Source organism: Pseudomyrmex gracilis, unplaced genomic scaffold (assembly GCF_002006095.1).
Source record: "Pseudomyrmex gracilis isolate BER0280 unplaced genomic scaffold, ASM200609v1 scaffold_315, whole genome shotgun sequence".
NCBI lineage: Eukaryota > Metazoa > Arthropoda > Insecta > Hymenoptera > Formicidae > Pseudomyrmex > Pseudomyrmex gracilis.
In genome coordinates this window covers 18,909-33,620 of record NW_018020899.1, presented here as the reverse complement: position 1 = coordinate 33,620, position 14,712 = coordinate 18,909, and the positions used below count along the sequence as shown (strand labels likewise).

General features: G+C 36.4%; 1 protein-coding gene across 1 annotated transcript in view; it reads left to right on the top strand.

The window, feature by feature from the left end:
• LOC109860030 (sodium/potassium/calcium exchanger Nckx30C) overlaps window positions 1–14,712 on the top strand; it is a 48,283-nt gene that overhangs the window by 30,426 nt on the left and 3,145 nt on the right. The window contains exons 4-6 of the mRNA XM_020438869.1: window positions 6,433–6,707; window positions 10,409–10,538; window positions 13,514–13,766. Of these exons, the coding sequence (XP_020294458.1) occupies window positions 6,433–6,707; window positions 10,409–10,538; window positions 13,514–13,766 (658 nt within the window). The remainder of the gene's footprint in view (window positions 1–6,432; window positions 6,708–10,408; window positions 10,539–13,513; window positions 13,767–14,712) is intronic.

The window sequence follows — 14,712 nt, the reverse complement described above, 5'->3', positions numbered from 1 at the left end:
GTATAATTTCCAACTCTGCTCGCGGTTTTGTCGACATGGCACTCTTTTTCTCTTTCTCTCTCTCTCTCTCTCTTTCTATCTTTTTTTCTTTTTTTTTTCTCTGACGGATAAGAATACCGACAAGGAAGAAAGCGCGTTTTATCAACGCGATGACGACAACGTCGCTGTCAGTATTGACAATTAGCTCGGAATAAATTTGCGGGACGCGTTTTGAGCGCATCCTGAACGACGGCAAGCGGCGAGTGGCGAGTGTGTATCGGGACCCTGACCTAGAAACCACGTATCGATCGTAACTAGCGAATCCGCACTTGGGGCTCCCTCTCTCGCCTTCCTTTTCCCTTCCTTTAACTCCGAAGCTTTAACGTCATCCAGACACCACTCGAGATAATGCCGACGACGGGCGACCAAGGACCCGCTGTTTCTACAGCACACTCGGACCCTACTGTGTTTGTGCAGCGCTATACCCATCTCTTCCCGATCGAGACAAGTTCTTTTTCTTTCTTTTTTTAAAACCCTACCTAGAAGAAAAAGCTTTCCCCCCCGTTCTTATTCCCTGGCTATTTGCAAGTACGATTTGAAATCGCTGAATGTTTCCAATCGACCTCCGTAAGTGGACATAGACCGCACCGTTTTAACTAAATTGAACAAATACTCTTTCAAAGATAACAGTTCTTCAAACACAAATGAAAACACTACGTAATTAAACTGAAAAAAGATGGACGATGAATTTTTTAAGTTAATAGACTGTCGCAAATCTCGCAGAAAGATGTTACACTCGCACTTTATTGTTTCGTGCGGCGCAGTTGATAAAATTTTACGACATCTACGTTTATTTTTTTCATCATGGAACTTGACTAACGCGTCGCGTCGTAATGTCCAGAGGATTATTACTTACTTTTTTTAAAAATTAATCTTTCGCAATCAGTTAAATGATAATGAGGGATTAACGAAAAGTGGATGATGAACGTGGCTCAAATATATAACCGACTTCTTTTCCCGAGCACCGGAATCTTTATTAACAAGGAACTAATCTAAGAGCTTAAGTAGGTCCCGCCGGAGATTATAAGCTCTACCATAAATCAAGGACCCAAGGGGGGGGATATCTGATCGTAAGAAATTTTGTAGTTGCGAAAATTAGCATATTAGTTATATTACATACAAGAGAAACAGAGAGAACATACTAAAATATATTTTACTTTTTTTTATAGTAAGTACATTAGTACGTACATGAAATTGTTTTTTTTTTTTTATAACTCAGTTCGAAATGTGTAGCATAGAAGTGAATTATAGTTTTTTTGTATTATTATCTCGATAGAGTTTGCGATAAAGCAAAAGTCACTTTTATTTCCCCTCCTCTCTCTCTCTAGATTTCTTGATGTGTAACACCTTTAGAAAAGGTAAAGTTTATTGAAACTCGAGTTTATAATAAAGCACTGGTTGAACAATTACATTAGTAGGTCAAAGATGTATCAACCTGTTTGTTGAACTTTATTAGCTTAGCTTTTGTTACAATCGGTAGATTTTTCTTTCTCTTTTTCTCTCTCTCTCTACGTTGGTGTATAGCCATATATATTATGTATCATCAAATTATACGCATATACAAGAAGTGCATCGTCATCATTACACACACTATTTTCGACGCATATATATTCGAATCTGAGTAGTTTTGACGGTGTTATTGTAAAGCTATTACTATAATATATACGTATATAATACACGTAATAAACACTATTAAATAGACAAGAACCTATTCTCTTTTGCTTTTCCTTTTACACAGGTTGGATTTTATAAACAACCCAACTTTGATAGTTGCTTGTGTCAATATAAGCCTGTATTTCCGATATTAACAAAACTTTAATAATTCTTTTAACATTAATACGTTGCCACACACATTCATATAATTAGGTACTTTTTGAATTTTTTGATACGTATCTCTTTCCCTTTTTTCTCGGTTGATGTTTTACAAAATAACACAATTATAATTTGCGGCCGAAAGTCAGAGTAGGGCGGTTCCGTGTATTTCCGTGGTTTCTGGCCGAAGGCGCGCGAGTGCGAGCAATCAATCACGTTGAGTTTTGCATTAGAATTACGTAACACCCACGCCTTAATCGCTTACACGCGAGGTAGTATCCGATACCGGCCGACAACGAAAGAGGCCCCCCAGTTAACACAATCGATCGACCTTAGTCAAAGCGTTTAGCAAAAAAGTATGGTACGAAGTATGGTAAGAAGTATCGATTTTGAGAGAGTTCTTATGATGTACTGAAATGACGAGAGAGAGAGAGAGAGAGAAAGAATGACGGAATGTGTAAAGGGTAAGGGTCTCTTGATGTGATCTTCAAGTGCACGAGGAGAGCGGGGGATATAATTATAAGAAAAAAAGTTCCTCTTTTAATCGTTTTTATTTGTTTTACATTTTAAGTTTTAAAATCTTGTAAGTAATATGGAAGAAAACAACAATTTTCCGCGCCTTTCGATAACTTTGCAATTTTCAAAAAAACTGAACTGTGAAAAAGCCGAGTATAAAATCTCAAAAAATTTTCTTATTTACCCGACGAATATCCAAAAGACATCTGCTGTCACAGCCTAGAAATGACAAGAAATGAATGGAAGCGCGTGGTGCTTTCTCGAAGTCGGATTTAATTTTCTGTATAATTCGCTAAACGGTGTCGGGATGACAGCGGAACTCGTTATCTCTCCGTGCTATCGTGACCATTTTTGAATTTAAAGAAAGATTATATATCTCCCGACGACGAGTTATTGAAACCTGCGCTCGTCTTCTTAGGGACGATTTTGTCTCTGATCAACTCAAAGACTGATGCTTTCAGAAATTTAATAATTCTCGATCTAGGTACTCTCTCTCTCTCTCTCTCTCTCTCTCTCTCTCTCTCTCTCTGCGCGCGCGCGCACACGCACACGTATGCATGCACATACACAGTTCAAAGTTGGAAGTAGTTGAAGTAGAATGACAATTTCCAAGTTATCGAATCTTTCTCAGAAGCAAAGTGAAAATAAGAGATTAAAATAAGAAATGATTATTTATTTCAATTTTCTCAATTTTTGGCACTTTTTTCATTAGCAAAAAATATCGATTGTATAAATCTTGTTTTCATCAACCTACCTACCGTAGTTTTTTTGTCGTGTTCGATTGGAACACACTGCGTCTGATTGACACGCTTTATCATGTCTGTTTTATTTTATTTTTTGTGTGCATCTGGATCCTCTCTTTTATCTCTTTTCCTCCTTTTTTGCTCATTTTTTGTCAATTATTCTCTCTCTGTCCCATCTTTCCCTTACCATCTATTTTCTTTCTGCGGTTCTTACGTTTCGTTCTGAGCAACTCTTGGGAAGAGGAAAGGAAGAGGGTCGATACCATATTCGCATTCTATCCTCCGGGGCTCGTGAGTTTCTCTTTACTTTTCTTTTCTCGCCTCGTTTCCACCTTCGAGAATGAAGGCCACTTAACACGAGTTTTTCTCTTTGACCTACTGCTGCCATCGGCACGCAGATCCGTGATCCCTTGTCACGAAGTACGATAAACGGACGAGTTAGCCAGCCCTTTTAAGCTCACTTCATACCACAGACACCAGCGATGATCACAGCTTGCGAGTCGGTCTATTAGATCGTATCATATCACAATCGATTTCGAATCAAGCTGTAGCCTTTGATTCTTCTCGTTAGTATTTCTCCTTGTAAAAAATATTTCTGCGACATGACATTGATCACGCGTGACATTTTACCATTATGACTGTACTTTTTATTTCTTTTTTTTTTTTTGTAAAATTGGTAACAATAATCGGTTTAAACATTGATATATTTTTTGTCAAAGAGCTTTATTTTTTTTTGAAATACAATCATATTGTCAATGGTTTTTGTTTAAATTTTACGGCACGAATAACGTTTTATATATTGCGGGGTAAAGTTCGAATTTCTTTGAAAGAAAATCAAGACGTGTTGTATTCCGCACGTGCGGGTGGAATCAAAACAATAATTTTATTTTTTTCATATTGCATACATGCTGCATTAATTAAAAAGATATTTTGTTAAACACTTCGGCACATGTATAATTATATAAATTTATTGTTTATTAGAGGACTCATTAACGCGTATATCCATTAATTATACAATTATCACTATGGCAATTAAATATGCTCGGCTATGTATGGTAAATAATTAATTGGTCATATAAAATCATTTAGACTGAATTAAACATTCCTAATCGCGCATGTACGCTCTATGCAAATTCATCTTTTGTTTATTAACAAAGGTCGTTGACGAAATCCAAGGGGAAAGGTAAAAGGTTTTGCACTTGAAGAAATAGATAATGATCGATTGATCAACTACTTGTTGAAATAACGATGATCTCTTTTAGCGACAAGACTGTCGAGTTCTCGAATTTTCTCCCCCGACGCGCTATCTATACAACGTATACATCCTAAATTATACATGATCCGTATACATGGTGCAATGCGAACCGTATACCTATACAGCGGAAACGGACGTGCATCATCCATATATGCAAATGTCCCGGTTCTCTATAGAATATGTTTATATTTCATGAATGCCCCGCTTACTTTAAACTATGACAAATTTGCGGTAAAAATTGTTTACAATTATTAGAAATCTAGTTTCGTGACAAGTATTGTGCAAATCGGGAAATATGTAAAACAAGAGTTCTCCGAAAATTATATAATCTCGATTACGAAAGCAATGCATGCTTTATTATAAGTAGACAATAATCATAAAAACTTGACTTGATTTTATTGCTAAGCATTTTTAAATATCTATTTATTATATTTTTTCATCAAAGATTTGTTCTATTTTACTACATTTGTCTGTTTTACTGTACATGTTATATACATATACTTAAAAACAAACCAAAAAAAGAGAACATACAAATTAAATGTTTTTTAAGCGCATGTTACATTGTTTCTATCCGTTGTATTTACTCATCGGTGTTAAACAAACACTTTTTTGATAACCTACACGCAATGTATGTGATAATTTTAAATATTCATTAAGCATTCTTATTAAAATCATGAAAATAATCTGTTTGTCAAATGTACAAAATACGTGCATGAGATTAGTCGGTTCTTAATTAAATTAAATTGTGAAAATTCAATTACATATTGACGCCACGCATACATTGATTGTAAATTTTTATCTTGCGAAATGTTATTAATCGCCGAAATCGCTTAACAAGCTTTGAAGCTTATTGCCTTTTCGAATTTGCATGATATAAAATTGCATGTTTACATTGTAAGTCATTTAAGATGACTGAATTAATATGGTATTTAAGCCACCAATGTAAATATAAAAATCTAACTACTTCTGAGTAAATTAATAAATTATTTATTTCTCTGTTAAGGTTATAAAGATTGTAGAAGTAAGTTTCTGTGTAGTATTCACTTTTTAGAACAGATTTGTAATATTCATGAGATTAGAAGAATTATACAAAGAATATAGAACATAGTGTAGAATGTACAGTTGCATCAGAGTTTGACGTTTGTCTCGCTGGTTTGCGATGAAATTTTCCGAACAACGTTGTGAAAACGCGAACGCAGATAAAGAAGGAAAGAATTTGATACGCAACGCGCGCGCGCGCATCGTCATTTCGTAAAATGTCTCGCGCTCTTTCCGACCGGCCTGACATAAAACTGGAACAAAGGATGTCGGGAGAGAAAGCGACGCAGACACATTTTCCTATTTCCTGATTACAATCGGAAACTCGGCGAAGCGCGGAATTCGTGAACGTTTCGTGAAATTTACTCGCGGATGCAACAAACACGCCGTGCGCTCCGATACAATGTACGCTAATGCGCATAGTATAGCAAAGCTCTGGCTCAATTTCCAACAAAACAATTCGGTACTTGCTAACATTGTAATTAACATGGTTAAACATAATTTACAACTATACGCAAACATATATGTGTACATATGTATACTTGCGCTTTTTATCAAAATGTATACACACACAATATATATATATATAAATATATATATATATATACTATATATATGTGTATATATATATAGCGTAGTATATCTCTTTTCAATCATCTCTACAAATACGTAATGTCGTCATTTGTAAATATAAACAAAATCTCGTTTTTGCGCGTAAATATATTAAACTTCAATATTATCTTCTAATATATCGTCTTATTAAACTACTCGCGTATTAAACTTTTAATAATGTTCTAAAATCTAAAGTATTTACCCGACAAATTTTGCATATTTATTTAACAACATTGTGTGACAAATAGAAAAGAAAAACAAAAAGTTAAAAATGTATTTTTTATTGATTGCGTATTTTGCGAGATGACAGATATGCGTCTACGCTGTAAAGTTGACTCTGTTGGCACAATTATAGAAGCTGTTAATGCTTCGCGTCGACTTCTACTCGCATTAATCTGCATCTCTGGTGCTGTTCAGGTCAGGTGGACGAGAAGGCAACGCAGCTACATGCGATAGCGTCGCTGAAGGTGCTGCTGGATGCCACTAGACCGCAGAACGGCGCGGCGACATCAACCGCCGCCCGTTACTCGGACGCGCCTTCGAAGGAGACGACTTTGCAGCTGCAGCAGAGCTCGCAAGGCACCACCACCACCACCACCACTACTACGACGAACACAGCCGGCACTACCGCCGGCATTCAGGAACTTCCGAACGGCGGTATAGCCGCCGGTCTCGACGCTGGCCTCGAATCGGTAATTGTCGAATTGCAAGAGAGAGAGACCATTGTACCGCGCACGCTATATACGAGAATCGACTGAAAGAACGGTATCGATCGGCCAATGCCGATTGCGATATTTTTACCGACAAAATTGTTAATCATCTCAGTGAGATCTTTCACGATTTTGTTTAATAACATAACAAGGAAACGCGAGAACAAATTTCTCGCTCACACACATTTTTATCCGTTAAATAAAATCAATCCGTCCTATATGTCTCTTCTCTGTGGTATAAATAATTCTTTTGTCGTGCAAAATTTATTTCTGTAATTTAGAGAAGAAACTTTATACAACGCAAAGAGATCTGTGAACAAATTTGTCGAACGGTGTACTTCGATTCGAAGAGATTAAAATAGTTTCAGGGTTTCTCGTGCGCTCCACCACCGTAAAACAAAGAGTTTCCGAGAACACACGTTGATTGGACTTTGTCGTTCCACTCTTCTTCGCGAAACGTTTGATTTGCTCGCGGCGGCGGCATATCGGTCGTCACGTTTCTCGTTTTAAACGTGACCGTTTGTATGTATTTTCCACTGTGTGAAACTTATTTTTAAGACAGAAAGATATAAATCAATGCACAACGAGCTAATCTTAAGATACCTGTTATCGCGTCAAAGCGCACGTAATAAACAGCGTGTTATTCGCAATCATGTGCAAAGTTATTCTTAATTTAAGACGTTATTTTGGATGTAATTTTCTTCTCCATTTTCTCTCTCGTTGTAGAAAATCTTTATTGATTTATTGCAGCAATAATTTAGTAATTTTCTTGTTGATTTGTTAATTATTCAAAGAAGGCTTTTGTTACAAAAATAATTTTAGAGAAAAAAGCAATAACGAATGGAATAATTTTAGTGTTTCAAAACGTAATTCGTTGATTCGTCAATAGAGCTATTTATTCTATAAAGCGATATATTAATATTTACGTATATAATTGCCAAAGGAAAGTACAAATATATATGTGTGTATATATAATGTGTGTGTGTGTGTGTGTGTCCTATTTTGTTAGTCGATCTATACGCCTTTTGGCGTTAAGCGACCGGCAAGTTAACTTTATACGCGAGGCCTCAAAGCGACCGCAAGAGCATGAATCGGCAGTAGTGCTCATCCATTAGGTTCTTATCAAAACAACTATAATTTTCACCGGCGCGATAAAACCGACCAAATTCCCGCTAACTCGCCGATAATAAATCGCAGAGCGCTGCTCGATATTTGTCGGTTTTGAACTAAAGTTCATCTAAGGTTATTTTTTCCTGTGTCGAACGCGGGAGAGATAAAATATAAATGTAAGAAAAAACGAACGTCATCTGTCATGTGTATCGTGATGTTCTTGAAAAAGTCAATTATAAAAGACGGTGCCGCGATTGCGTGACGTCACGCGCAATTGTTATCGGAAGAAAAAAAAATAGTAATCAAGCCGATTTTGTATTTGTACCGCGACGTGCTTTTCGGGAGACAATCGGAAAATGATCCTGTCGCTTTTCTCTGGAATAGAAACGATCAAAAGGAACGGAATAGGCGAGTAAGAATGCTCGAAGCGATAAGAAGAGAAAGATCAACGCAACAGGCGATATTGTTCGTCTTCGAACTTTCTCGTAGTTCATCAGATGATATCGAGAAGAGAAACCTTTCGTTTATCTCTCCGCGAACGGATATAAATATTCAATAATTCTTTCTGCGCGCACACGCGCGATAGTAACGCACACACTTAGGACGCTAAAGTGTCTGTCTTCTTATTTTTTGTCGCGCTGACCTCTGAGATAGCTTCAACAAACCGCCTGTCATTCGTCTACCGTTATCGTTTTCTATCATTCGTTTTTCATTTGGTATCTTTTTTGTAACCCTTGGAGAATTCTGAAAGTGACCTCGCGAATTTGAACAACCATCAACGACGTGGCCAGAGACGTGTGCCATCAGAAGCTCGTTAAGTCAACTTAATGCCTGGTTAAGTCGCTTGTACGCGCAAGCGTGAATCACAAAACTCGTATCGCGGCCGTAGTTGCGGCCAGACAAATTGCAATCGTCGAGCATGACCCTTGAATTTAAAATCGATATATTGCGTCCGCGTGTCATTTTCTCGCGTCAAACATTCGAGCTTTTATCGCCACGTCAACATTTATCACGGAGCGCGGAGGTGTTTTTCCCTTAAAAAATGCATCGCATGTAAGCGCGGCACGTTTCTCTCTCCATATCGAATCTTATCGCCGGCATCGCCCTTCGCCTTTTACGATCCCTTCGACCGAGAGATCGGCTCAGACAAATCAGATTGAATCAGCCGCGATATTCTGCGCAAGCTTCCGTTACAACGAAGACACGTTTCGCAGTTTCCAGTACGCAATTTTCTATTTTAACGCTTCTTGCGTTTCCATTCGGCCGCGATTCTAAAAAAGTACGAGCTATGTGATTGACATAAAAATTTTACATTGTTATTAGCAACTTTTTTGCTTTTGTTGTCACACAATTTAATTAACTGAAAAATTTTTTTTATGTTTTTTACATAATACAAGTAATCTTCTAATTGGCGTTTTTTAGTTGAAAATAAATACACGCTTCGATAGCAAAATCAAAACACATTGTGCGATAAATAAAACCGTTTCTTAAAACAAACAAACTTTTTGCTTCGTGATCAAAAAGATAAACTTAAGCGCGCGCAAAACGAACAAAGAACATTTTTTAAGTGGCTACTTTTTACCGACGGGTTTTTAAAATTCGTTGTAATGTCAATCGCCGAACCGCGTGGCCGGCGAAGAAACGCTCTTGTATCGATATACAATCGTGTTCGCGGTAATATAAAAGATCCCTTATTTAGTTCGTTTCCGATCTTACAATAATGCCGGCCGAGAAAGACCGTCATCGTCGGAACATTGGGGAGCGATTTGCTCCCCCGAACGGGCATGTATACAATCGCCGTTTGTAATTCAACAAGCGCTGTTCCGCGGAAATATAAATCGGAAATCGACCATCTGAAGTTCTCTCGAGGATATTAGCCAACGTTGTACAGGAAGGTTGGAAAGGAGGAGGAAGTATCGCGGCGCGCGTGTGGATGTACGGCGAGAAGTCTCAAGCGGCTTTGTCCTAAATGAGCGAAGAGAGAGAAAGAAAGAGAGAGAGAGAGAGAGAGAGAGAGAGAGAAAGAGAGACAGAAGGTCTTTTCATTTTGAATGCATCGGAGAATCTAGGTCAATGCTGCATCCCACCCTCGTTCGCGGTCCACGTTGCAACTTGCGCGCGCGCGCGCGCACCCCCTCGCTTCCCAGGGATAATCGTACTCACTAGTCGGCCGTCCAGTTTTCCGCGTTAGCTTCCGGATTTGCGGGGATGACTGTACACGATGATTCGGGAATAGGATCTTTACAATGAAGTGACGAAATTTTAAATCAATCGACTCTTCCAATGATATTATTATTATTATTATTATTATTATTATTATTATTATTATTATTATTATTATTATTATTATTATTATTATTATTATTATTATTCAAATGAAAGAAATAATTTCGGTCTACTTTTGAGATCTTTCGATTTTATTTTCGGAATATCTGCGCTTTAACAAAAGCTTTTTTATTTTGACCGCAATTTACAAATTTCGTTAAATGTTATGATGACTTTTTTTCGCGGATTTGCTCGAAATCGAATAGCACATGAGAGTATGCAAATCTTGAAAATGTATTTATTTACAGGGTGAAGAGGACGATCCTGCAGCCTTGATGGCCTGGCCCAGCACCCCGAGGAAGAGGCTATCTTACATCTTAGTCGCGCCAATTTTATTTCCTCTTTGGTTAACGTTACCGGATGCGAGAACACCCAGAGGTAATCGACTTTAATGACTTTATTGTGCTTGCCTAAATTAGAAGAAGAGCTATATAATAAAAATTACTTCTTACACGTCATAGATATCTTTCAGTTTTTTTAACGTTCTGGTTTTTCTTATTTCGATCTTTTAAGAAGTTTGTGTAAAAAAAAAATTATAAAAAATATAGTAAGAATATTTTATACCATTATAATATTGTTTTGTGTTGGAAACTTAAATAAAGGATAAGCGAGTTTGAGAAAATTGAGCGAAATTAAATTTCTCGCAATTGATTTTTGATTGATGATGGTTAACAATATTTGGTTAACAATATATTAATATTTTATTTGATAATCTTTTCGTTCTAGTGTTTTCACCGTTAACCGTTAAGACAGTGATATTTAAGTCTCCTCTTTTCGCCGATGAATAATCGGTCTCGAATAGAGAGGCAGATGAAAACTTGGAGTAAAGACAATAGCGAAGTTTTTGTTAAGCGCGAGGAACACAATTACTCTTGTTCATCTTCTCTCAATTTGCATTTCTTGAGATATCAAACTTCTTTCCCTTTTCCGAGAAGTTAATTGATAGCAATAAAATTCAAATTTTCTAAACATTGTGCGTATTATTCATCAATTCTAAAGGTCAAACCGGATCACTCTTGTATAACAAATATATATGTAAATTGTTTGTATTTTCTCTGCACATTCGTTTGCAATAAATCACAAAACACATGTGATAACATTTACTATCTGCGTATTATCTAAGGGATGAAAATCAGGAAGATCTAAGAATATTACGTTATATCTGTTGAATATTAAATTACATGCTCGATTATGTGCTAAATGTGTACATCTAACGGTTCGCTCTATTCGCACATAGAGAGGGCGTGGAACGATAATTTATCATTGACCGGAAATATTATCCGTTGAAGCGGAAGAAGAGGGGGTGTGAAGAAACATTTTACACATTCGCCATTAATTACGGCCGAAACGCCACGGTTTGTGTGATATGTATGTGTTTTTTTTTTAACCTGCTGAAAACGCCGGGGTCAGATTAAATTCTATCAATCAGCGCAAACGTCGCGCAATGTTTTGCCCGCCCAGTATCGACCCCGCGTAATATTAGCTCGACTCCGAGAATTTGGGATTGGGAAACTCGTCCCATCAATAAAAGACCAATCGATCGGGATGAAAACTCGTCTCATCAATAAAAGACTAATTAAACAGCGTTTGCACTTAATTTGTCGCGTTAACGTTACTTATATAGCTTTCATATTTTTTTTATTATTACATGTATATATTGTACATACATATATGTAATATATGCACACACATTTTTAAACAACACTTTTTCAAAAAAATTAATGGAGAAATTAGATATAGATTTGTTTAAAAGCATTTATAATTACGGATTGTTAGCGTCGCGATACAAATTGCTCGTTTGTGTTGGAAACACAAAAAAAAAATCAAAAACAAATAAATTTAATGTTAGATTACTGGTTAATCAAGATAAAAATATTAAGATATATAGGTGTGAATGTTTTCTGTGATATTTACACTCTTATTATACGGCAGCCATCGTCTATTCACTGCTTGCATTATCTCGGTCTATTAGCTCGTCTCTATTGCGACATCGTATAATGTCCGCGACGAAAGATGATATTGACACGCTAATTTTGCATTGAAGACTGATTGCTACGCACGTACGAATGCACAGATAACCGTACATGCGCGCGAGACCGATTCCATTGTCAGTTAAAATTCCGATATGTGTCCTTTGAATTTCAGCAATCTCGATCTTTGATTACCGACCTATTAATACGTGAATGTACACAGCCGCAATCAATTAATTATACAAGTTAAATAAGATGACATGCGCGGCGCACAACACACACACAAGCAAATAAAAAAAATGTGATCAATCTATTTATTTGATGTGTTGTTTTACACAAATTGCAATATTTAAGTAAAACCGAGAAGTATGCGCGAACTTTTTTTTCTATATGTAAAACAATGCAATAAAAGTAAGCACGTATTTTGTTCAAGTTTTCGCTATTTTAAGTTTTGCAATCATAATACCGAAAGAAATTTCGAATTCTGAACGCGTGCCAAAAACTTCTTTTTATGGCTTCGCATTTGTAATATATATATATTAGATTTTGCGTAAATAATTCATTTAAAAAACGAAAAAGAGATCTTCTCTCCCGACGTTCTCAACTTAAACCCAGGAGTATATAGCATATTCACATGATTTAATGTACAAAAAAAATAATGTACAAAAATATTTGACTAATTTAATTTAACTAAAATTATTTTTAGAATAATTAAACATTCACATGGCATTCCGATTATTCTACATCAGACCAATATAAAAAACAATTTAAAAAATTTTCTATTTACATGTGTGTCTACGTGTATAATATATGCATATACAGTCTATATATGTAAATACATATATACACATATATTGATTTGCAAATAAATTTATTCGTTCAAATGCGTATTCGAGTTTCATTCATTTGGTTGTATTTAAAAGTTTTATCTTTTTTAAAATCGCGCATTATATATTTCGTATCTCAGATAACTCTCCGGTTACCTAACGTTTAACAACGCGATATCAAAACACGGTAATCGGTTGAGCACACAAATTTGATATATTTAAACCACTCTCGTTAATGGAAGCTACTGAATCGAGTGATATGACAAGAGTGTTGGCGCCACATGGCCTCCCGACTGCATAATTCCGAGCGTGAATAACATTCTCCCGATATCTTTGGACACCTATTCTTCCATCTTTCCGATTCGATTTCTTGAGAAAGAAATCGCACAATACGTCACATTTGATATCACAAACAAATATGGTGAGTGATCGGTTGGGACGAGTAATTTCTGCAAAGCGATAGGAAAAAAGAGAAAAGAGGAGAAAGAGCGAAAGAGAGAGAGAGTGTGTGTGTGTGTGTGTGTAATTAGATTTCACGCATTTGCTTAATTTTCAGGGAAAAAGTTCTTTCCGATAACGTTTCTCGGCTCGATCTTTTGGATCGCGGCGTACTCGTATCTGATGGTCTGGTGGGCAAATGTCGCCGGCGACACGGTGGCCATACCGCCGGAAGTGATGGGCCTGACATTCCTCGCAGCTGGCACCAGCATACCGGACCTCATCACGAGCGTCATCGTAGCGCGGAAGGGATACGGTGATATGGCCGTGTCAAGCTCCGTCGGCAGTAACATCTTCGACGTGACCGTTGGGTAAGCATTCAAAATTTTTCAGAATTTTGGCGCGCATCAACACGATACGCTACACATATTGCTATATATCGATATACAAAGTCAGTGTGTACACACGGCATTTTGTTCGGAAATATCTATCAGAAAAGACGGTGAGCTTCGTTTCAACGCTGATTTCGCGCATTTTTCTTATATCGCGTGTATTTGAGAAAATAAAACATAAAATTTACGAGTTGAGCTTCGAATTGTTGGCCTCATTTGCCTTATTTGCCAAATATGGCGATGCAATTTTGTTAAATTTATTTCCGAGTTTAAAACAATCTCGATAAAAAAGAAATTTTCGAGCAACAATGAAGTCATCGATGTTGTAAATAACTATACACTGAGAAAAAAATACTATTAACTCAACTAAATGCGTTTAGTTGAGTTTCAGTTTGTTATCTGAAATACTTGTGTTTTCAATTCAAGCATATGGTAATAAAGATAACAAATTCGTATAAGTTGAATTAACAATAGTGGTAATGAACATATTTAATTTACTAAACCATGAATTGTTATGTCGAACATAAGGTGATAATTTCAAATAAAAGATACTGTTAAAAAAGATGAAATAGGCACTTTTTATTTACTTTAATTGAATATAATCTGAATTTATTCGTACTAAGTATTTCATTTAATCAAACTGCTTATTTTTATAAGCAGACAAAATATTGTGTTGTCTTATTGTGTTGTACATTCAAAGTTTACCGGATTTAAGCAAATTATAATTTTGTTAAAAAATAACTAAATTGTCTTTCGGTATAACCTAATTATTATATCTATTGAAACATGATATCTTCTTACATTAATCAATATTTCATTGACAGCCCGTGACCGCTGCATACACAGTTTGTCCGGAAAGTTCCCGGACTGATTTTTTCTAGCGCGGGTAAGCGGCGCTATCGAGCGGTCAACGCTGGAACTACTT